At 42.6% G+C, this 20,737-nt stretch overlaps 2 protein-coding genes across 5 annotated transcripts in view; both read right to left on the minus strand.

Annotated features, from left to right (window-relative positions):
• The window catches only part of LOC146658853 (protein spire homolog 1-like), a 37,088-nt gene extending 35,702 nt beyond the window's left edge, over positions 1-1,386 (minus strand). For 2 of the 4 annotated variants that reach the window (XM_085422602.1, XM_085422605.1), the window contains exon 1: positions 724-1,383. In XM_085422602.1, the coding sequence (XP_085278728.1) occupies positions 724-1,066 (343 nt within the window). In that variant the 5' untranslated portion in view covers positions 1,067-1,383. Of the gene's footprint in view, positions 1-723 lie in introns of all 4 variants that reach the window. The other 2 variants (XM_085422604.1, XM_085422603.1) reach the window with 2 other exon arrangements.
• Positions 1,387-4,315: 2,929 nt separating this feature from the next.
• LOC146658854 (chemerin-like receptor 1) lies at positions 4,316-5,371 on the minus strand. The gene has a single exon (XM_085421785.1). It carries the CDS (start codon positions 5,369-5,371, stop codon positions 4,316-4,318), a length of 1,056 nt encoding a protein of 351 aa, XP_085277911.1.
• Positions 5,372-20,737: the final 15,366 nt, after the last annotated feature.

Consider the following 20,737-nt stretch of genomic DNA (forward strand, 5'->3'; position numbering starts at 1 on the left):
CTAATGGTCCCTGTTCTGTTCAGGCACAAGCAGGGCAACAGTCCACGCCTTGATCTGATCAGTGCCCGCATTTCGGCTCGTAATCACATGCTTTAATCAGATGAAGCGGGATGAACAGACTGATCTGATACGAGGTGACAAAACAGGCTGACGGGCTCTTCATAAAAATAAATAAATAAAAGAGATGAAACCACATGATGCCCACACACGTGTGTTTGCTGAGGAGGAAACAGTGAAAATGAGCGGAGACGCATGAAGCCACGTGAGGGAGAGAGCGGCGGGGGTTTGTGATGGTATGTCTTTGTGCAGATGAGATCAGGTCATGGAGCCTTAAGTACTGGTTGTTTTGGTGCTACATGATGCAGATTATGGACTAATCCTGACATGCAAACTGAGCACCTGGTCAGGAAACACACACACACACACACACACACACACACACACACACACACACACACACACACACACACACACACACACACACACACACACACACACACACACACTTATGAATCTTTCACGTGTGAGCTCAAAAACATGTGCGGAGCTATTTACAGGATATTTTTGCATCGCACCTCTATAATAGTCTCACTGGGGCCCTTTCTTTTAGGTTTATTGTTAACATTATACTAGAACGTGTTGGAACAACACACGTATATTATTTAAAAGACCAGTGATGGTTTGGCCTAGATCTGAGTAGCTCTAGGCACAATAATATTTTACCTTCACAGCCCTGGTGGTCCACCCTCACAGACCCGTCCTTCTGTATCCTAACACCCCCCGGTCCGGATATCCTCCTCGGTGTAGCCGCTGATGATGCTCCGGTGGCGGCAGCGCCCCGGTGCTCCGTCGCCAGTGTTCTGCAGCACTGGTAGCACACCGCCCATGCCTGTTCCTCGTTGATGGGCTGGTTATAAAGCCTCAGTATCTCCTCCAGAGACAGATCATCCGCTCCCGCTTCTTCCGGCGAGTTCATCGTGTTGTGATGCTGCTCCTCATCCCGGCGAGTCGCTGCAGCAGCATCCTTCAGCCCTCTGTTGTCCCCGCCGCATCGTCGTCCATCCATCCTTTCATTATCTCAGTGCAGGAGGCCCGATGGCGAGAACAGGTCCAGTCTCATGAGCGAGTACTGACCCGGAGGCATCGATGCTTCCCTCTTGTCTCCCCAGGTAACAGCAGCAGCAGCAGCCAGTCAATCAGCACAGCACTGGATCTGGATCTTTGCCCGCCTGATGTTCAGGCTTTGCTACCAGCAGTCATAAGATACGGTGTGTTTATGCGATTAAGCCCGGCTCGGTGTGTGTGGGTTTGTCTCACATCGCAATTCAGCAAGCTAGGCTCAGTCATTTGTCACATGATCTCTCTCTCTCTCGCTCTCTCTCTCTCTCTCTCTCTCTCTCTCTCTCTCTCTCTCTCTCTCGCTTTCTTTTTCTCTCAAAGTCCTGAGTGTGGACTGGCATCAAGTTAAAGAACTGTGGCCCCTGTAACACAGTGAGTTGTTTGGTATTTTGAGTAATCGCAAAGGGTCTGCAATATAAACTAATGTCTGCTCTCCGTTATTACCTGTTCACACGTGTTCACATGTGTCCCTGTAGAATCTGAGGTCTAATAGTCCTTTCTGAAGTTGGTCTCTGTGACTGATGTAAACATAAAATGTACCTACTCTGCTCGTTTACTGCTGCTTTCTTAATATCCTTTTTGGAGTAGACTCCCAGTTCATAACTTTCTTCTGTTTGGCCTGAACAGAACGTTTGAACGCATATCTGCCATTTCCCCCCCAGCTATTTATACATCTAACAGTGTATAAATAGCAGTGCTTTTATACACCATTTATACAACAGTTTAAAAGGGGAAAACTGAAATGCAGAAATGCAGGTGGAGAGTGAGTCTGTCATGGGCACTAGGTTTTATGCCTAAGTTTTGAATTGTTGCTGATTGTTTGGTGTTTATGGTGTTTTGTTTTCTAGTTGATATTCCCTGTTTGGTTCACCATGTTTATATAGATGGGTTTTCTTTTAAATTCTGTCCCTTTTTGCTGTCTAGTTTCATTTTGTACCTAATTCCACGAGTTTTGTGATATCCTTTCTCCCCTGTATTTTCCCACTTTTAAGGTTTTGTTGTTTCTTTCAATGCCATTTCCTCATGTTATGTTTACTTTTTTATCCAAGTTCCCTGTTTAATTATTGCCATTCATTTCCTGTTTTAGTTTGCTAGTTAGTTGTCTCCTGTGTTTGGTATTTACTTTGTCACCTGCTATTTGAATTGTGTGCACCATTCTTCAGTGTGTGTGTGTGTGTGTGTGTGTGTGTGTGTGTGTATAAGCCCACTCAGTCCTTTAACGGTGCTTCTCTTTATCCTTTTAGTGTGTCTAGCATGGCTTAGTTCCTTTTATTTCTACTTCTAACCAAAAAGGTGGATAATGTCAGCAGTTAAGGAACATTTTGACATGCTATCGCCTACTAATAACATTAATCATTCTCAGAGAGGATGGGTAGATGTGTGTGTGTGTGTGTCTGTTTGTGTATTTATATTAAACATACACATATGGGTATTCTACAAGTGATACATCATTACATATCCACTCGAGTCCACATGTATTATCAGAGCAGGGCTGCTGTAAATCGAATGAGCAGCAGGTGTCAGTACTGTGCTGTTGAACCGGGCTTCATGTGATCTGCCCTTTGGTGAAGCAATTGGCTGGAAAGATTCAACACCTTCATTCAAACATAAGTCTTTGTTTCCCTTTTGAAGTGTATCCACTGCTCTTATTTTAGTTGGATTAGCAGTCTATGATTACCGTCTTATAGTTATTTGTCTAAAAGGCCCTACTTTTAGCTGTTGTGTATCATCTCAGGTCTTTTTCTGATTAGCCCTCTCATTAGAATCGAACAGGCACTTGCACTTCTAGGTTGCGCTAGACTGTTTACTGCTCCCTTCACTATGGCTTACTTCATGCAGTGGCAGTTTTTGATATGGGCGACATGGGTTATTGATCAAGGTGGCATCATGGTGGGCATTAACAAAACAAGTTTCTCGCACCCATGCTGCCTTGACATCAAGCCAGCGCATTTTGGGGATTGCATAGGCACCGATCGGTTTTCTAATAAGAGCTCCCTCCATTTGCGAGGAGCTCTTGCCGTGCAGGGAGGAGAGGGGCGAAGCGGCCAGGGATTCTCTGGGTGGCCGAAGTGGCATCTAAAAACCAGCTTGCAAAATAAAAGGAAATAAAAACAAACCACCAAATACAAAAATAACAGACATTATGATATAGACTTATAATTGGCACCGATGTGTTTTCTAAATTCTATCACACACATATACGCGAAAAGTAAATGTGAGATCCCTCGGTGCGCCTTCTTGCTACTGCTGTGCTTAAGTCTCACACACAACCTGCCAAAAGGGGAGGGGGCGGGCTGCTTCCAAATAGAGCACATTTCATTCATAATATTCAAATGGAAGATGGACAAGAAAAGGTCAAAGCCAGCAGGTCCTCAGTTTAGAAAAAAAGAAAAGAAGAGGAGGAAAAACGAGCAAAAGATAGAGTTAAGCAGATGTGTCATTGGATAATGGCACTTATTATGCATCCTGAAACAAGAGAATATTCATTAGTAGGGATAGTGATAAATTTCTGTTTACCTTTAGCCACTTGGCTATGATAGTAAAACAGTAAACTGACAGTAGCCACTGAGATGTGGCTTATTGAATCTTTTGGACTGTGTTCAGCATAATATTAATTAGCCATTAATTGGAAGAGGTGTGTTGTTGATGTGTCTCCTATTCTCAATATATCACAAATTATAATTGTAATGTCTTTTAGCTGTTTGCATATGATTAAATATTGTTATTATTATCCAATGCTTTGTGTGTTCATTTAATACTACTGATACACATATCAAAGTATATTTATAACACAACACAAGAACAGTGATTATATGAGCAAGAATGATCACTACTGTCATTATTTATTGACATTCCTAAAAAAGTTGAAAGACAGAAAGAAACTATTAGAGAGACTGTTTAGCATAGTAACATCATGATAATTATATAACATTCACATATAATAATAATGAATAGAGTGAACTGTAGGAATGCCAAATATTTAATATAAAATGTAAATGTTTACATAATATTGGTAAGAACTCAGTGGTGAGCTCATAATAAGATATTAACAAAACAAAATGATTATTAATAACTAGAAATGAATGGTAGACTTTGTGAGTTAGTTAAAGTAAAATAATCCATCCATCTTCATCCACTTTTCCAGGGCTGGATAAGTAGTACAGAATACAGTAACCAAAATACATCATATACAGCCTTATACCTCAGTAATCAAATCTGACTTCTCTCTGCTCTGCCTGGTGTTCACTGACTTCATGTCACTGGGAGAGCGTGTCTCCTCTTCTTGGAAGGCACTCTCCAGCACATTCAGGATGGATTTTCGTATTTCAGCCTTAAAATCTTGTCTCAAGAAGACATACAGCAGTGGATTCAAGCAGCAGTGAAGAATGACCAAATTCTCGGAGACATACAACACAATTCGGAAGGCATAGTGAAATGTTTCATTTGGTGGAATAAATACCACCAGCTGAATTAGATCAATGATGTAATAGGGCCCCCAGCACAGAAAAAAAGTGACGATAATGGAAGCAATAACTTTAAAGGGGCGACTTGATTGGCTGGCCAGGTTGCGGTTTGTCCTGAGACGATGGATGATGACAGCATAACAAGCGACAATGACAGTGAAGGGGACTGCAAATCCTAAAAGGAAGTGGGTGATTGAAATGGTATGAAAGACAGATGGTGTTGCATATTTAAAATCCTCAACACTGCTGAAGCAGTAAGTTGTGTTTTTAGACACTTCCTCTGTGTGCATGAAAAAAAAAAATTGAATGTTGACAATCAAAGCCAACACCCAAACACACAGACTCACATAGAATGCGTTGCGTACATTTCGGTGGTTCTGAGTCCAGACAGGACACACCACAGACATGCACCTGTCCACACTGATCACCACCAGAATGTAGACACTGGCAAACATGTTCAGAGAGATTGTAGTGGCGTCCAGCTTGCACATGAAATTACCGAAAGGCCAGTGAAACCGCAAAGCCAGGAATGTTACACTAAAGGGCAGAAATGCTGCAAAGATGAAGTCAGCCACAGCAAGGTTGAGGTACCAAACTGTGTTAACAGTTTTCTTCATCCTGAACCCGGTCACCCAGATAACCAGTCCATTCCCGAGCAGACCGAGGAGAGAGACCAGGGAGAAAACAGCGATAGATATGATGTTGAAAGACTGACGCAAGTTATCCAAAGACTCATCTACATCAGGTGCGGCACTTGTATTGCTTGGACTGAAATTTTCTGGGGTCATTGCAATCATTGCTTTGAGACCTGCAGCAACAGAACAAAAACAAAACAAGTGAACAAGTGTGTTTTAAATTTCTGCTTGAGTCTAGTACAGCTGAAGTTATGACACAAATGAAGACTGTCCATATCAGACCTTAGAGTTAAATCAACATGAACAGTAATGAATTCACTTACAGATTTAAACGTTAAGGCAGATTAAGGTCTAGATTTCAGGTGAGCCAAGAAGTAATTGAAGAAATTTAAGAGCAGTCATGAAAAAAAGAGGTATACCAACTAATTTATTATTAGCAATTTGTTATAAGATTGCATATCTCAAACTAAATTATAATTATGATACAGGGCTTACAAAAAAAAAGGTAATGGGGATGACTGGGACATGCTTGTTTTTAACTCAAGTTATCAATAAAAGGTGCAGGAAAATAATCAGTGGTTTAAATAAACAAAAATCCATAGATGATGGATTTTCATGAAGCAGCATGACACAAATGAATCACCATCTGTTCTTGTAATGAACTGTAATGACCTTTGTGTTTGGTTTGAATACACCTTAAACGGTACACCTGCATTTTTTCAACTATTAGGCAGAAAAACATACACTGTCACTCTCTGAGAGTTTGTAGACAAGTTATAACTATGAAAGAAATGCAGTACTTTATTAGTACCCAATTCTATGTCACTGTAAGATAGTCTGACTCGAGTGATAAGGAAAGTGGAATGAGCAATATATTTACAGTGACCTCCATCACATGTGAAACTTGCTAAAACCCTTCATAATTAACTCAATTAACAAAAATCAAACGCACATGGATTCAGTGACACAGCTTACCTTTCCTTCCTCCTCTGAATCAGAGACTGACTATATATAGGGCTATCAATTTCCCTTCAAGTAGCCACTACCACTAGCTTGAGCTGAGGAATCTAAAACTAAAACTAAATGGCTCTATCTAAGAAAAAATATTCAACAAATCCCTTTGTATCATGAAACAAACAAAAGGAAGCATTCCTATGGTAAAAGAAACCCCTCCTCTTGGTTTAACCTGCTCATGTCAAATATGACATCATCAGTACTTTAAAAAGCAGGAAATGCTGCTCAGACCTTTCTGGTAGCTCATTACCCATACTGTCCAGTTGTTGTTGTTGTTTTTGGTTTTTTTTAAACTGTATTCAAACAAGTCAATACTATAAATGGCTTCAAGTGCTCATTCAGGCCTTTTAGAAGCCAGACACCCAGACACTGAGCCATGGCTCTATGCTACATGCACACAGTCCTGCATATTCACTTTTTCCAGATGTGCTTGGATTTAAAAAAATTCCCTTCTCTCTGTGTACCTGGCCTGTACCACTACACTTGTCTTTGGAATGTCTGCCTTCCTGCCTTTTTTCACAAAATGGTATGAGTCTGTTCTGTCTTTGTATGTGAATGGTTGCATGATTTGCTTATCAAAATAAATACCCGTCCCTGCCTGCATGGTTTCAGCAGTCCCACATACAAACTGGCCATTAATAATTGACATGAAATAATCTCATGGGCTGGATGCTGTCTTGTTTCTTTATGTTGTTGGGGGTTCTCAAGAATGACACCATTACTTGAAGAGAAGGTATTTGTAAATGTAAAACAACGCTTTGCCATCACATTCTGCCCAGAGGTAACTCCCTCTAGCTCTCTAGCTCCCCCTACAGTCTAGGAGTATTAACAACATAAAACATGATACTTTGCTGTTATCATTACAGATGTAATTGTATATAGCCGGCTTGCAGTTCGTTTGACACACCTGTGTTTCAACGAAGCCTGACAGACTACTTAAAAAAATTAAAACAAAACAAAAAATTACATCCTAATCTCAAAATATAAAGACACCTTAAATGGTAGAGGAGGTACATTGTAGTCTTTGAAGAAGCGCAATACCTTGGTCATTTTGGACCTTTGCATTGTATGCGCTTAATTCACATAAAAACAGACAGACATTTTTGATGTTACAGCCCAAACAATTTTTTTTAACAAAAGCTGAACTATTTTAATACAAACATTCGCTTATATTTATTTCACTCACCACGATTTTGCATAAATTCTCCTCATTAGGTAGACATAGTATGTAACTAAAACCACTTTCTAAATTTGGTTTAAATGCACCATAACAGATAATATCTGGAGTTTTACAGCAAGTACATACCGCACTGCCACTGTCTGAGGCTTTTTAGACAAGTTGTATTTATGACAGAAAAAAACAGTGAAGTCCTCACATCAGTGCTCTCAAGCAGTTTAGCTAATTTACCTAATATTAGTTAATTAGCTTATTTTACAAGATTAGTGTTTTCCTGAATAGAAAATAACCATGGATTTTACGGTTGTACAAAATAACAAGATTGCATACCTTTGGTGAAGTGCTCCTGTTTGGCTGTTGATGAATACAGAAAAATGACTGATCAAACTGACTGGTTAATATAACTCAGACTAATCAGGGGAGGATCTACTGTGGTGGCATGTGTCGTCATAAAATAATCTTTCTAATATATTGCATAATACCCCCCCCCCCCACTTAATTTAAAAATGGTTCAGCCCGTTGCTTCCAACTGCTTTATTTGTTTTTAGTAGCAACTAATACCTATAACTGTGCCAGAGGACAATTTGAATCGATACCATGGGCAATTCAGATTGTCTTGACTTCTTCGTTATATAGCTTGTATTTAGATAGCTTATACCTCATAATTGGCATTTTGTTGTTTTGTTTTTCCATTTGAAATGTTAATATTCTTGTTTTGATTGTAACCTTTGATTCCTGTGTGTCTATTTTATCGTTATTCTAGTGTTGTATCTTAATTTTTATGATATTTCTTGCTTTGGTTTACGTCAGGTGTTATTATTCCCAGCAATAGTCACCTAAGTGTTCCTGTTTGTGCCTCTTTTTGTTTAATTTCTGTATCAACATCTTGACATCTTAGTGTCGTTTACAATATCTCTGACGTCCTGGGTTTCTCTCTTTTTTTTTTCTGTTTTAATTTTTAATTTTTTTAATGTCAGTGTGAATGTTTTCACCTTTTGTTTGTTGTGCTTGTTCTCCACAGAAAACTCTTAGTGTATTTATAGTCGAGTCTATACTGTGTCGAGATGTCTGTTTTGTGCCAGTGCTAGTTTCAGTCATAATGCAAATGTACTGTTTACTTTGCAAACTGAAAACCATTTCCTGTTTCAGACCACAGTTGTGATGTCCTGCTTAGTAACATAAATCGAACACATGGGCAAAATTCTTGTAAAAGTTTTTATAGCTACTTATTATTAGAACTATTTATAACTAGATTTTAGGGCTGTGTCCTGAGTCAGTTTCTCTTTTGCCTCTACACCAATGAATCAGAAATAGCCTAGGTTTAACTTCACTAAAATAACATCAAACTGATTAACATTAATTTTTTCAGTAACTTTTTTGTTGTCCAAATAAACACTTGTGACTTCCCCAAAACTTTTTTTTTGACATTTTACATGCTTGATTGATTCATTAGCGCTCTTTCAAAAATCAGAGACAAACTAAACAGCTTGCAGCTTTATACTGGCACTTTCACATCATATTTAATGTTCAGTCTATATCTTTACTGATATAGACTTCAATGACATAAACAGCACAAAATTGTATGTCACAGAGATAGGATATGGAAAAGGGAGGCAAACCCTCAACTCTCTGCCCTCTTATACTTCCTCTATACTTCCTTGCAGCTCTGTTATTAGACAGACCAACAGCCTTCATTTTTGCAGCACCCATCTTATCTAAATCATATCTAAAGCTGCGGGGCATTTGAGCTGGTCTGGTATCATGTGGTTTGCTGCACTGCAACTCTGCATAGTACTTTGAATGATGGCATTAGTGTTTTGATATTTACTGATGTAGATATATAATGTTTTTTTCTGCAGGCGGTATTCTCAACTTTTTTTTTTGAAAAAACACGAATGGTATTTTTCTGTGACTATGTGTACTGTCTCTCAATGTCTTCTTCATTTGTTGAGTCTTACACTGTCAAAATTCAGTTTTCAGACAGAAAATACATACTGGTTAATTCAATTTGTTTTACAAACCCTAATTCAAAAAGTATTCCAAAATAAATTTTTAAGAAGAAAGTACTTGATTTTGAAAATAATCCCGTTATGTTGATTTCTGATGCTAGAGCTCAGTTTCCTGTGGTGGTGATCACACTGGTTAAATGCCAGTATGACCCTCAAAGCAAATGACAAAGCCAGGTGATGATCTTCCATTGCTTTAATTGTCAGATTTAGTGGAACACTTGCATACGTGGGCATATGTGTGTGTATGTTGTGGAATTATATAGCATTATATAGCTTTTTAGCATTATACTTTTCAGCATTATACGTTTAAGCAGGCCTCTGTGTGACCTTAGGAGCAAGAATAGTTGAAGCAACATTACAGGAACAAGATGCACAGACGGGATACTTATAGTACAAAAGTTGTAGACAAGAGGGGGGCAAAAGGGCAGTGTGAAGAACAGTTTAACACCTTGGATAAGTATAGACTAGAAAAGCAGAACTAAGGAGGAGAGCATAAACCCCTGGCGCAACACACACTTGACACCTACGAATCGCACACTGACATGACCCACACACACTCCCACAGTACAGACAGGAACACACACACATTGCAGGCAGAGACATGTACATCACACACACACATGCACAATTAAGATATGCAATTAAGAAAGGGGTTAAAGATAGGGCAAGACCTTAAAAGAAAAGGTAGAAGATGAGAGATGAGGAAGAAGTTGTTTTGATCGAAACTGTGCATGACGTATAGGTGAACGTGATAACAGAATAACAGGAAAGGTGGGAGGTAAATAAGGTTCGAAGAACTGCCCTTCGAATCTGCAAGATGCTTCATGCTGAGCTGATTCCCTCCTGCGCAGGGGTTGAAATAAAGAAGTTGATGAATTGAAGGAGTCTGTCTCGAGTCGTTTGTTGAGTCAGTCGTTGTGGTCTTTCACCAGGTCAGATTCAAAGGATCGGGAGAGGCGTCAGCACGCCGACAATGTGTGTGAGTGTATGTGTGTGTGGTTCTACAAAACAGAATGAAGAAAACAACACAGATTACAATCTAATGTAAACACCAATAATCACGTTAGTAGGCTACATAACATATTACAGCCACATACTTCTATTATGGACCTTATTACTACGCTGATGGCCTTTGCTTGTAGTAGGATGGAAATGGAAAGATGTAATCATCTTTCCATTACTTATGATGTTAAATAAAGTAAAATGAGGCAAATAAACATGATAAAAATCACCAACTCAAACTAAAACTTAGCTTAGTCTAGCCCAGGGGTGGGCAATCTCAGTCCATGAGGGCTGGTGTCCCTGTAGGTTTTAGATGTGTCCTCAAACCAACACAGCTGATTTAAATGGCTAAATTAGCTCCTCAACATGTCCTGAAGTTCTCCAGAGGCCTGGTAATGAACTAATCATGTGATTCAGGTGTGATGATCATTTAGCCATTTATTTTTAGCTCAAAATGACAACATTAACACAGTAAAACAGGTCTCTTTCTTAAACAGAAGCCTGTCATGCTTAACTTCGAGAATATAAGTAAATCTTTCTTTAAAAGAACTCTGTCCTGCTTAACTTAAAATTATATAAATTAATAGAAAGCAATAGAACAAAAATATTCTTGTAACAGTGCACATATAGTGCATTTAGTACAATTGGCTTCAGTTGAGATATTATTTCAGCTTTTCTAATGCTAATCAGCTGCTCCTGTTTGTAAACCCGCTTGTTCCCATGATTACGCATCATAACTCATCATCATTATTCATCTATGTATTACTTTTATGTATTAGTCGTCTATTTGTTGTAATCATCTATCCTTGCAGTTGTTTATTACACAAAATAAATTATATTATCACACTTCTGGCCACATAGCGCTGATATTCACTGCACATGCCCATATTAACCTTAACCAGAGGGTTTAAAAAAAATAAACCAGTGTTTACATACCATATCTGCTTCTGCCGTGGCCTGGTGGACAAAAAATTGGTTAAGGGTTCCCCGAGCTTTCACGCCCCTCATGTTCTTCATGTGCCCACCACTAGAAGCATGCCTATGGAAAAAGTGCGCCGGCACACAGTGCAGTGCGCTTTATAGGTGTTATCGTGCACTTTTCCAGCCAGGTGTTTTCCTTTTCCCATTCCTCCCTGTACTTTTGCAGCCTATTTTTCTTTCTCTGAGGGGAACAAACATTGCTCCTCTAATGCTGGGCTTACACTGTGCGATTTTTGGCCCATTTTGAGACGATTTTTGAGTCGTGCGACCGATTTGGTGATCGGCCCGATTTTGGCCTTCATCGTGCATCGTGTAGTATACGTGGGGTAACGAGAAGCGATTAACACCTCACGACCAGCTCCCGATCATCAATCGCTCGTGAGGGTGTCACCACAGGTGCTCACACTGCTCACGCACAAACACGTAAACGTCGGTGAAAAAGATGGAGCAGCACAGCTGTGCAGCCTGTGATCTGGACACAAGCGATGGAGGCACAACTTGTAGAACTTTGGAAAGCTCATCCGAGCCTTTTCGATGTGGCATCACAAAATTATCACGACCACAACAACCGTGAAAATAGTTGGATTTACACTGCTGCTCAATCACAGCTGCCTGATTAATGTTTTTCATTAGCAATTTAGCAAAGTTGATGGTGGTGGTGTGTCTGTGTGAGTGAAAGACAGAGAGGGAGAGCGAGCGACAGATTTTCTGTTATAACTGTTGTGTGCCCACCTTATTACTAAATTAGGCAGAGCACTCCGAATTGAATCAGGACATAATGTCTTTATGTTGCTTTATTGAACACTGTCCATCTTACAACTAGCCACTTAACGGGGCTTCCTCCGGACAGTAACATCCGGTTCAAAGGTCATCACCTTAAGACATAGCCATATCAATACATGACATCCCCCTTTTCCTTAGACTCAAACTTTAGTTGTAATAAGTTTGATGTCTTTTTTTTTCCAACACTGAACATTCTTCTTGTCTTACTTTCTAACAAGTATATAATCTAACTGTCTCACCACACATGTACCTTTCTTTTTTCAATATATACATGTCGAAATACACATATGAACTTGAAACTTGCCAACTTTAAGTTACCTCTTCACCTTAACATATTATAGTTCATTTCACCACAAAATCACGAAACCTCTCGGGTATCTTTTTAGCCCTCTGTGAGCTACTTGGTCTCTCTGGCCCCTGGGAGCCCTCTTGTGGTGTTGGAGTGAAGGTGTCAGTCTTTGTGGGTGTTTCACCTTCCTCCCTTTCAGGTATTGTGTCATAGTGTCCTTCTCTGGTCTCATTTGTCTCGTATTTCTTCACATGTGTGGTATTCCGGTGATAGCGAGCTCCTGTTGGTGATTCAATAATGACTTGGTTTCCAGTTCTGCTTACAACTTTGTGTGGTGTTGCGTTGAATGGTGTTGTAAACTTGTCCACTTTGTCTTGTTGAACCAGCACTGTGTCTCCCGTGTCAACTTTTGAATACTCAGCTCCCCTTCGTTCATCAGCATAAATCTTTGATTTTCCTTTCTGTTCAGCGTCTCTGTCACGCACGTCCAACTCCGTTGTTTTTGCCTCACTGATGTTCGGTAACTTTCCTCTCATTTTGCGGTTGAACAGGAGTTCTGCTGGACTTTTGCCCGTGGTTGGATGTTCAATGTTGCGATACACTGTTACATATTTTCTTAGCTCTCGCTTCCAGTCAAGTCCTTCGGCTTGTGCGATCCTGATTCTTTTCATCAATGATGCTGTCACGATGAGTTGTGTGGCTGTCAGTGGCTGGACCCACGTGCAGGACTCGGAGACAAAACATTAACTTAAACGACGGCTTTATTTGCTGGAGAGTCACCTTTGGACGATGCATAAACAACAACTTAAACTAACTAGACAGGAGATGCTGAAGGAAGACGACCATGGATACACACACAACAAACGTGGAGGACGCAACAACTGGCAGGGAAAAACACAGGGCTTAAATACATACTGAGGTGATTAGGGAATGTGAAACAGGAGGAGAGCACAGCTGGGACTCATCAGACATGACAAGACAAGGGGAGGCAAAACTCAACACATTGACATAGTACACAGACTTTCAAAGTAAAACAGGAAACTGAACAGACGTGGACTAAACTAGGGGATACAGTGACAGAAATCAAACCCAAGAGAATCAAAACACATCATGAAAACAAAGATAACTAATACAAACAGAAAAACACTGAGTCCACAGACTCAGGACCGTGACAGTACCCCCCCTCAAAGGGCTGGCTCCCGACAGCCCCAAACAAAAAAGGCACAAAGCACCAGGCCAGGGTGGGCGGAGGGGGCCCAGGAAGGAGGGACAGAGACCAAACAACAAGGAGCACAAGAGACCAGAACAAACCAAAAACAGGTCAACACAAAACAAGACTATCCACGAGTCCATAGCAAAGTCCGGGAGTCGACAACACAAGAGCCGAAACAGTTCAGGGGGCCAACCATGCACACAGCAACGGCGGCGACGGGCAAACAGTTCCGGAGGCCGACCGTGCACACGGCAACGGCGGCGACGGGCAAACAGTTCTGGAGGCCGACCACTCGGAAGGCAGTGGTGGCCACTGAGCAGGTCCGGAGGGCGGCCGCGATGCCAGCGGTGGCGACGAACTCCTTCCGGAGGCCGTCCCCGAAGGCCATGACGCCAACTTAGCGGCCTGGAAAACGGCTGGCAGAGGCGAGGCGGAACAGGTCGAGCTGGCACCGACGGCGGCGTGGCAACCACAGGACCAGACGAGGCAGGACCAGACGAGGCAGGACCAGACGAGGCAGGACCAGACGAAGGCGGAGCTGAAGATGATGACGAGGCAGGACCAGACGAAGGCGGAGCTGAAGATGATGAGGATGCGGAGGCCGGACCAGGCGAAGATGAGGGTGCGGAGGCCGGACCAGGCGAAGATGAGGGTGCGGAGGCCGGACCAGGCGAAGATGACGGCAGCGGGACGGCTGCGGAACCTGACGGCAGCGGGACGGCTGCGGAACCTGACGGCAGCGGGACGGCTGCAGGAGGTGATGTGGAGATGTGCTGGCTGGGTCCTCCAGGACCACCAGCAGATGTGAGGATGTGCTGGCTGGGTCCTCCAGGACCCTCAGCTAACGAGGCGTGGGGCTGGGTGGGCTCCTCGGACCCTCCAGCAGACGTGGCATGAGGCCGGACGGGCTCCTCGGGCCCTCCAGCAGACGTGGCATGAGGCCGGACGGGCTCCTCGGGCCCTCCAGCAGACGTGGCATGAGGCCGGACAGATACAGGGCCAGGGAAGAGCTGTGTTCTGGCAGCCGTACCCCTGGGGGCCGGTGTGGGTGCAGCAGCTAGCTGGACCGCCGCTGCTCCCACCCGAGGAGCTGAAACGGGTGCAGGAGTCAGCGGGGTCTCAGTTGCCCCCACCCAGGGAACCAGAACAGGCACAGGCAATGACCGGGCGCCCACCATCCCCGCCCGTGGAGCAGATACAGGTGCAGGGATGAACGGAGCCATAGTCTGCCTGGGAACTGGAACCGGACGCGGAGAGCAGAGCAGAGGAGCTGTAACAGTCACTGGGAAAACCAGGTTTATGGCACCAGACATGGTTCTAGAAAACCGAGACTTACGGCAGGCTGACCTTGGTAAAACCGCTATTCTTAAGTTGTCCAGGTTGACGTTAGCAGTCTTAGAAAAAACGAGTTCAGGGGCAGTCACAGGTGCTGGAGGAATTATACAAGCGGTATCTGAAGAAACTGGGTGTGAAGCAACATAAAACACAGTCTTACAAAACGCAGCGTGGGAAGTTGCACACACAGTGTCCAGGGCTACTGGCTGAAAAGCACGGCGCACAGAGTCATACAAACATGATCGTGGATCCGAAACTTTAACTTGAGCAACCACTTCTGCAGTGTTCAAACCAAGTATTTTTGCCAGCTTGGTAACAGCAGATGACACCTGGTTGGTCTTAACCTGGACAGTCACAGGACGTATAGTCTGGAAGAGTTCACAATGAGCAACACAAACAGTCTTTGAATAAGCAGACTCTAGGCTTGTGAAATTTAACTCGGTGGAGGTTATGGAAACATGAGGTTTATCATAGGAAGCCTCAGAATGAACTGGCTGGTGAGCCGCGTAAACCATGGGTGAAGCAACACCAACAACAGCCTCATGAGGTCTAGCCTGCACAGCATAGATGGAATGTGGCTGGGAAATTGAACTGTCCCTGTTTAGTTTAGCGGTAAGAGAAATGGTCTTTTGAGCTGCATCTTTAATGTCCCGAGTGAGATCATGATTGTCCAAGTCAGAAAATTTCATAACAGATTCACATATATAATCTACATCTGGAAACTCACTATTAACTGATCCAAAAACAGATGGCTCGGAATCAACATAACCTGCCTGAGAAGCGAAAACAGAAACCCCAGTCTTTTCAGAATGAAACCCAGAAACACCACTCTCAGTTACAGGACAAAAAAACCTCTTTTGACTCTGAAATAAGGTCATCTGATTCCTGAATATTCTCAAACTTTGAAGACACAAAAGAGGGAAGATTAGAATGCTCAGAGTCCCGAAAGACAGCCTCAGAGTCAGCCACCTTGGGATCATCAGTTTCTGTCTTTGCAGGCCCTGAGTTAACAGTCAAAAAGTTAACCGACTTCGAATTCGCCGGCTCAGAGCGGGAAATTCCCAGCGTGGAAGAAGCCGGGTGACAACTGTTCTGTTCACTCACCACGTCCAGCAGTTCAGAACTGGACTCGGGTTGCGGTGAGGGACGGCGACGACGAGAACGCCGCTTTCTCTTAGAAACCGGAGCGACAGAAAAAACGGAGAGTGTCGGAGCAACAGTGACTGGTCCCTCATCCTCCGACCACATTCCTGCCAGGCATGAGGCAGGTGAGGGGTGGTCGGAACCAGACGTGAGGGAGGAAGGAGTCCGATGCTGCGACTTCAGCTGCTGCAGAGGGGCTTTAGAATGCTCCGCCCGCTGCGGCGGCATGAGAAGGCTTGCTCGCTGTGACTGAGGCGGTGTGGATGAGGAGATGAGGGTGAATTGGGCCAGCTCCCGGGCTTTGACTGCCTCCTTAGCCTGGGTCAGCGAACGGCTGAACTCCGAGGCAATAGACAGCTTGCGCAGTTGAGGATTTCTGTCAAATATGGTTTGTATTGCATTCAGCCCGACTGAGAACTTCTGCAAATCTGAGGCGTGGCTAATGCGAGTCATCAGTCCGAGGATGCGAGCAAGGTCCACCTCTCTCTCGAGGGGAGCTGAGTCCGCTGGGTCCATGTTATGGTTGCGTCCTTCTGTCACGATGAGTTGTGTGGCTGTCAGTGGCTGGACCCACGTGCAGGACTCGGAGACAAAACATTAACTTAAACGACGGCTTTATTTGCTGGAGAGTCACCTTTGGACGATGCATAAACAACAACTTAAACTAACTAGACAGGAGATGCTGAAGGAAGACGACCATGGATACACACACAACAAACGTGGAGGACGCAACAACTGGCAGGGAAAAACACAGGGCTTAAATACATACTGAGGTGATTAGGGAATGTGAAACAGGAGGAGAGCACAGCTGGGACTCATCAGACATGACAAGACAAGGGGAGGCAAAACTCAACACATTGACATAGTACACAGACTTTCAAAGTAAAACAGGAAACTGAACAGACGTGGACTAAACTAGGGGATACAGTGACAGAAATCAAACCCAAGAGAATCAAAACACATCATGAAAACAAAGATAACTAATACAAACAGAAAAACACTGAGTCCACAGACTCAGTGTTTGACATCCGTGACAAGCTTTACAAAACTTTTCTGCAGCTTTGTCCATCCCTGGCCACCAAACTTTTGTTCTGAGATGCTGTTTGGTTCCAACAATTCCTAAATGTCCTTCATGAGCTTTGACAGTGCTTGAGCTCTCAGGTTTTCTGGCAATACAATGCGAGTTCCCCGCAAAACTATGTAGCCGATGACACACAGTTCATTTGCAATGGGTGCATATGTTTTGCATTTTTCAAAGTGTCCATTTTCAATAGCTCTTCGCACTTCTGTTAATTCTGAGTCTGTAGCAGAGGCTTCTTCAACCTCTCTTGTTGTGAGTGCTTTTGGAGTAGCATTAACTGCAACAAATCTCACATATTCTTCAGATTCATGCTTGTGTATCTCTTTTGTGTCAGACAGCAGTCTTGACAGTGAATCTGCAATGTTCTGTTTTCCCGCAATGTGCACTACTTTAAAGTCATATGGTTGCAGTCTGAGAACCCACCTTTCTATGCGTGCACAAGGTTTAGATTTCTGGCTGTATATGACCTCCAATGGCTTGTGGTCTGTGATGAGGTCAAACTTCCTGCCATACACATATGGATGTAGTTTCTCACATGCCCATACTAGTGCTAGGGCTTCTCTTTCTGTTTGAGAATATCTTCGCTCACAGTCTGTTAAACTCCGACTTACGTAGCACACTGGTACCTCTTCTCCGTTCTGTATTTGAATTAGCACTGCGCCCAAGCCTACAGGGCTTGCATCTGCTATGACTCTGGTTGGGGCTTCTTTGTCAAAATAGGCTAGGGTACCTGCTCTGGCTAACTCAGTCTTTAGTCTTTCAAATGCTTGCTTTTGTTCTGGCCCGAATGTAAACATAGTTTCTTTTCGAGTTAAACATCTTAGTGGTTCAGAGAGTGTAGCAAACTGTGGTATGAACCTGCTACTGAAGCCTACCAGTCCAAGAAAGCTTCTCACCTCAGTAGCATTCTTCGGTTCTCGGGCTTCCACCACAGCTCTCACTCTTTCTTCAGTCGGGCCAATGCCTTTCTGTGTCAGCAGTATTCCCATGAACACGAGTCTGTCCATGTTGAACTGACACTTCTCACAAAAACAAATCCAGGTCCGTGTTGTCCTCGTCGCCATTGTTGTGTGCCCACCTTATTACTAAATTAGGCAGAGCACTCCGAATTGAATCAGGACATAAAGCACGGTCTTTATGTTGCTTTATTGAACACTGTCCATCTTACAACTAGCCACTTAATGGGGCTTCCTCCGGACAACAACATCCGGTTCAAAGGTCATCACCTTAAGACATAGCCATATCAATACATGACAATAACCTTCATTTTATGGAGGCACAGTGTGAGCACTCAGGTCACATCAGAGCATCGGGCGGTATAGTGTGAGACCTGCATCGTGACCTACGAACTTCTAACCCCTGCGAGTCAATCGTGCAGTTTGAGCAGGAGCTGAATAACGTGACTGAAAAAAATCGCACAGTGTCTGCCCAGCTTTAGGTGTACTGTCATCCGAGACTTGCACCGCAGTGTCTGCGTTTGTTTCCCTGTTGGCCATGCTTCTTGTTGTGGTCATCTGTTGTCTTCCGGTATTTTCTCCGTAAGCGACCTTTCCTCGACCAATGAGATGAGCGGTAATCTGAATTGTCATACTCGAATTGTCAAAGTGTGCTGTCAGCTCATTGGTCACAAAGCAGGAGAGGGGCTGGGAATTATGTTTTCAAACAAAGCGTTAATTCCATTAAAAGTTATAGACTACTTTTGATTCTCACTGTATTACGGGACAAAGTGCGTCCCTTATTAGCTCAATACGGGACGTGTACTTTTGTTTCGAAATACGGGACGATTCCGTTTTTTAAGGGACGGTTGGCAACCCTACGTAGACTGAGAATGCCCACACTGGCTTAGCCAAAACTTAGCTTGGCCTCGCCAATCTAAGCTTAGCTTAGCGATAACTTAGCATATAAAATGTGTAAGCAGAAGATGTCCAGAGTAGGGATGGGTACCGGTATCCATAACAGTAGTAACCAGACTGAAAAACAGCGCACATTTCAGTGCTTTATTTCGGTGCTTTTTTTTCCTGAGATGTCATACACTTTGGATTCTAGCCAATCATTTTACCTTTCCAAGGATAGTAGGCGGGCCCAGGAACGTAGTTCTTTTAGAGCAGAGCTACAGATTAAAAATGCCCAAGGCAAAGCGGTCAAAAGTCTGGCTGTACTTCACAGCAAAAAATGCGAAATCAGCAGCCTGCAATAAGTGCTTTAGGGTGATACTGTGCAAAAGAGGTAACACCTCGAATCTGATGAAACACCTAGCGACGTATAGCATTTTGTTAAAAGCCGAGAAATGCACCGTATTTGATAGCTTGCTGCAAGACCGAGCACATCTACTGCAGGTGTGGTGCCTGTTATTGGACCCGGAGTTAACATAACATATGACAAACAAGAAAAGACTCATAAACAAGAAGACATGGATGATAACATAAACTAGACCACACTCAACTACGACAAACTAATAAAAATACTAGAACTTCACATTACCACAATATATCATAAGGCACAACGGATTACAAGGTGCATTAAGCAAAACAAAACAGTCAGATAAGTCAAACTTTATTCAACGCATTCTTTTTGTGAACTGATGAAGACACTTGGATATAGTGATGGGAATTCCGTCTCTTTTTAGAGAACCACCTCTTTCGGCTCCGCTCACTGGAAAGAGCCGGCTCTTTCGGCTCCCAACCGGCTCTTCAGGTTCACTGTAAAAAAAAACAAAACAAAAAAAACGTTGCTAAAACTTAAAAACTCAAGGCAACCGACTGCATTTACGTTTTTAGGTTCTGATGGATAACTTATAATTTCAAGTTTAGGAGATAAGTTGCTTTAGCTAATGTTTTTGTGTTGACAAAATTAATAATTGTCCTTTTTCTCAACTCATATTTTATTGTTTTTGCAACGTATTTCCTAAAGTTTACACAAGGTATTAGTTTTAGTTTCGGCAACGTATTTCCTAAAGTTTACACAAGGTATTAGTTTTAGTTTCGGCAACGTATTTCCTAAAGTTTACACAACATATTTTTTTTGTTTTGCCAATCAATTTCCTAAAGTTTAGAAAAAGTATCTTTCATAGTTTTCATGAGGTGCTCCCTGTTGTACCAATGAATGTTTACACAGTTGATTTTCAAATAACTTTGTGTTCAAAAACAACTGCACCACTGACAATGTTGACTTTTGAGATCAGCCATTTTTAACATACTGACAACATTCAGCCACAAATAAAGTCCTTCCAAAAACACAATTTTTTTGTAACAAATGTTACTCATCCAATTTTAAAGGTGGTGTTGTCAGACAGAATATCAAACCTATCTTGATAGATAGTCACTAACAAACAGATTCAAAACATCAGATGGCAGGATGTGAACAACTTCTATCTGGTTTCCATACAGCAAACAACTTTCAAACAAATGTTTCCACCACTTGTCTTTTAATAGTAATGGTATCAACACTCCAATTTCCTGTGAAGTTCAGTATCGCGCCACATTGGTTATAAAA

Source organism: Rhamphochromis longiceps, linkage group LG11, assembly GCF_057381845.1.
Source record: "Rhamphochromis longiceps isolate RC_006_pf linkage group LG11, R_longiceps_female_GT1.1, whole genome shotgun sequence".
In the NCBI taxonomy this organism is placed as follows: Eukaryota; Metazoa; Chordata; class Actinopteri; order Cichliformes; family Cichlidae; genus Rhamphochromis; species Rhamphochromis longiceps.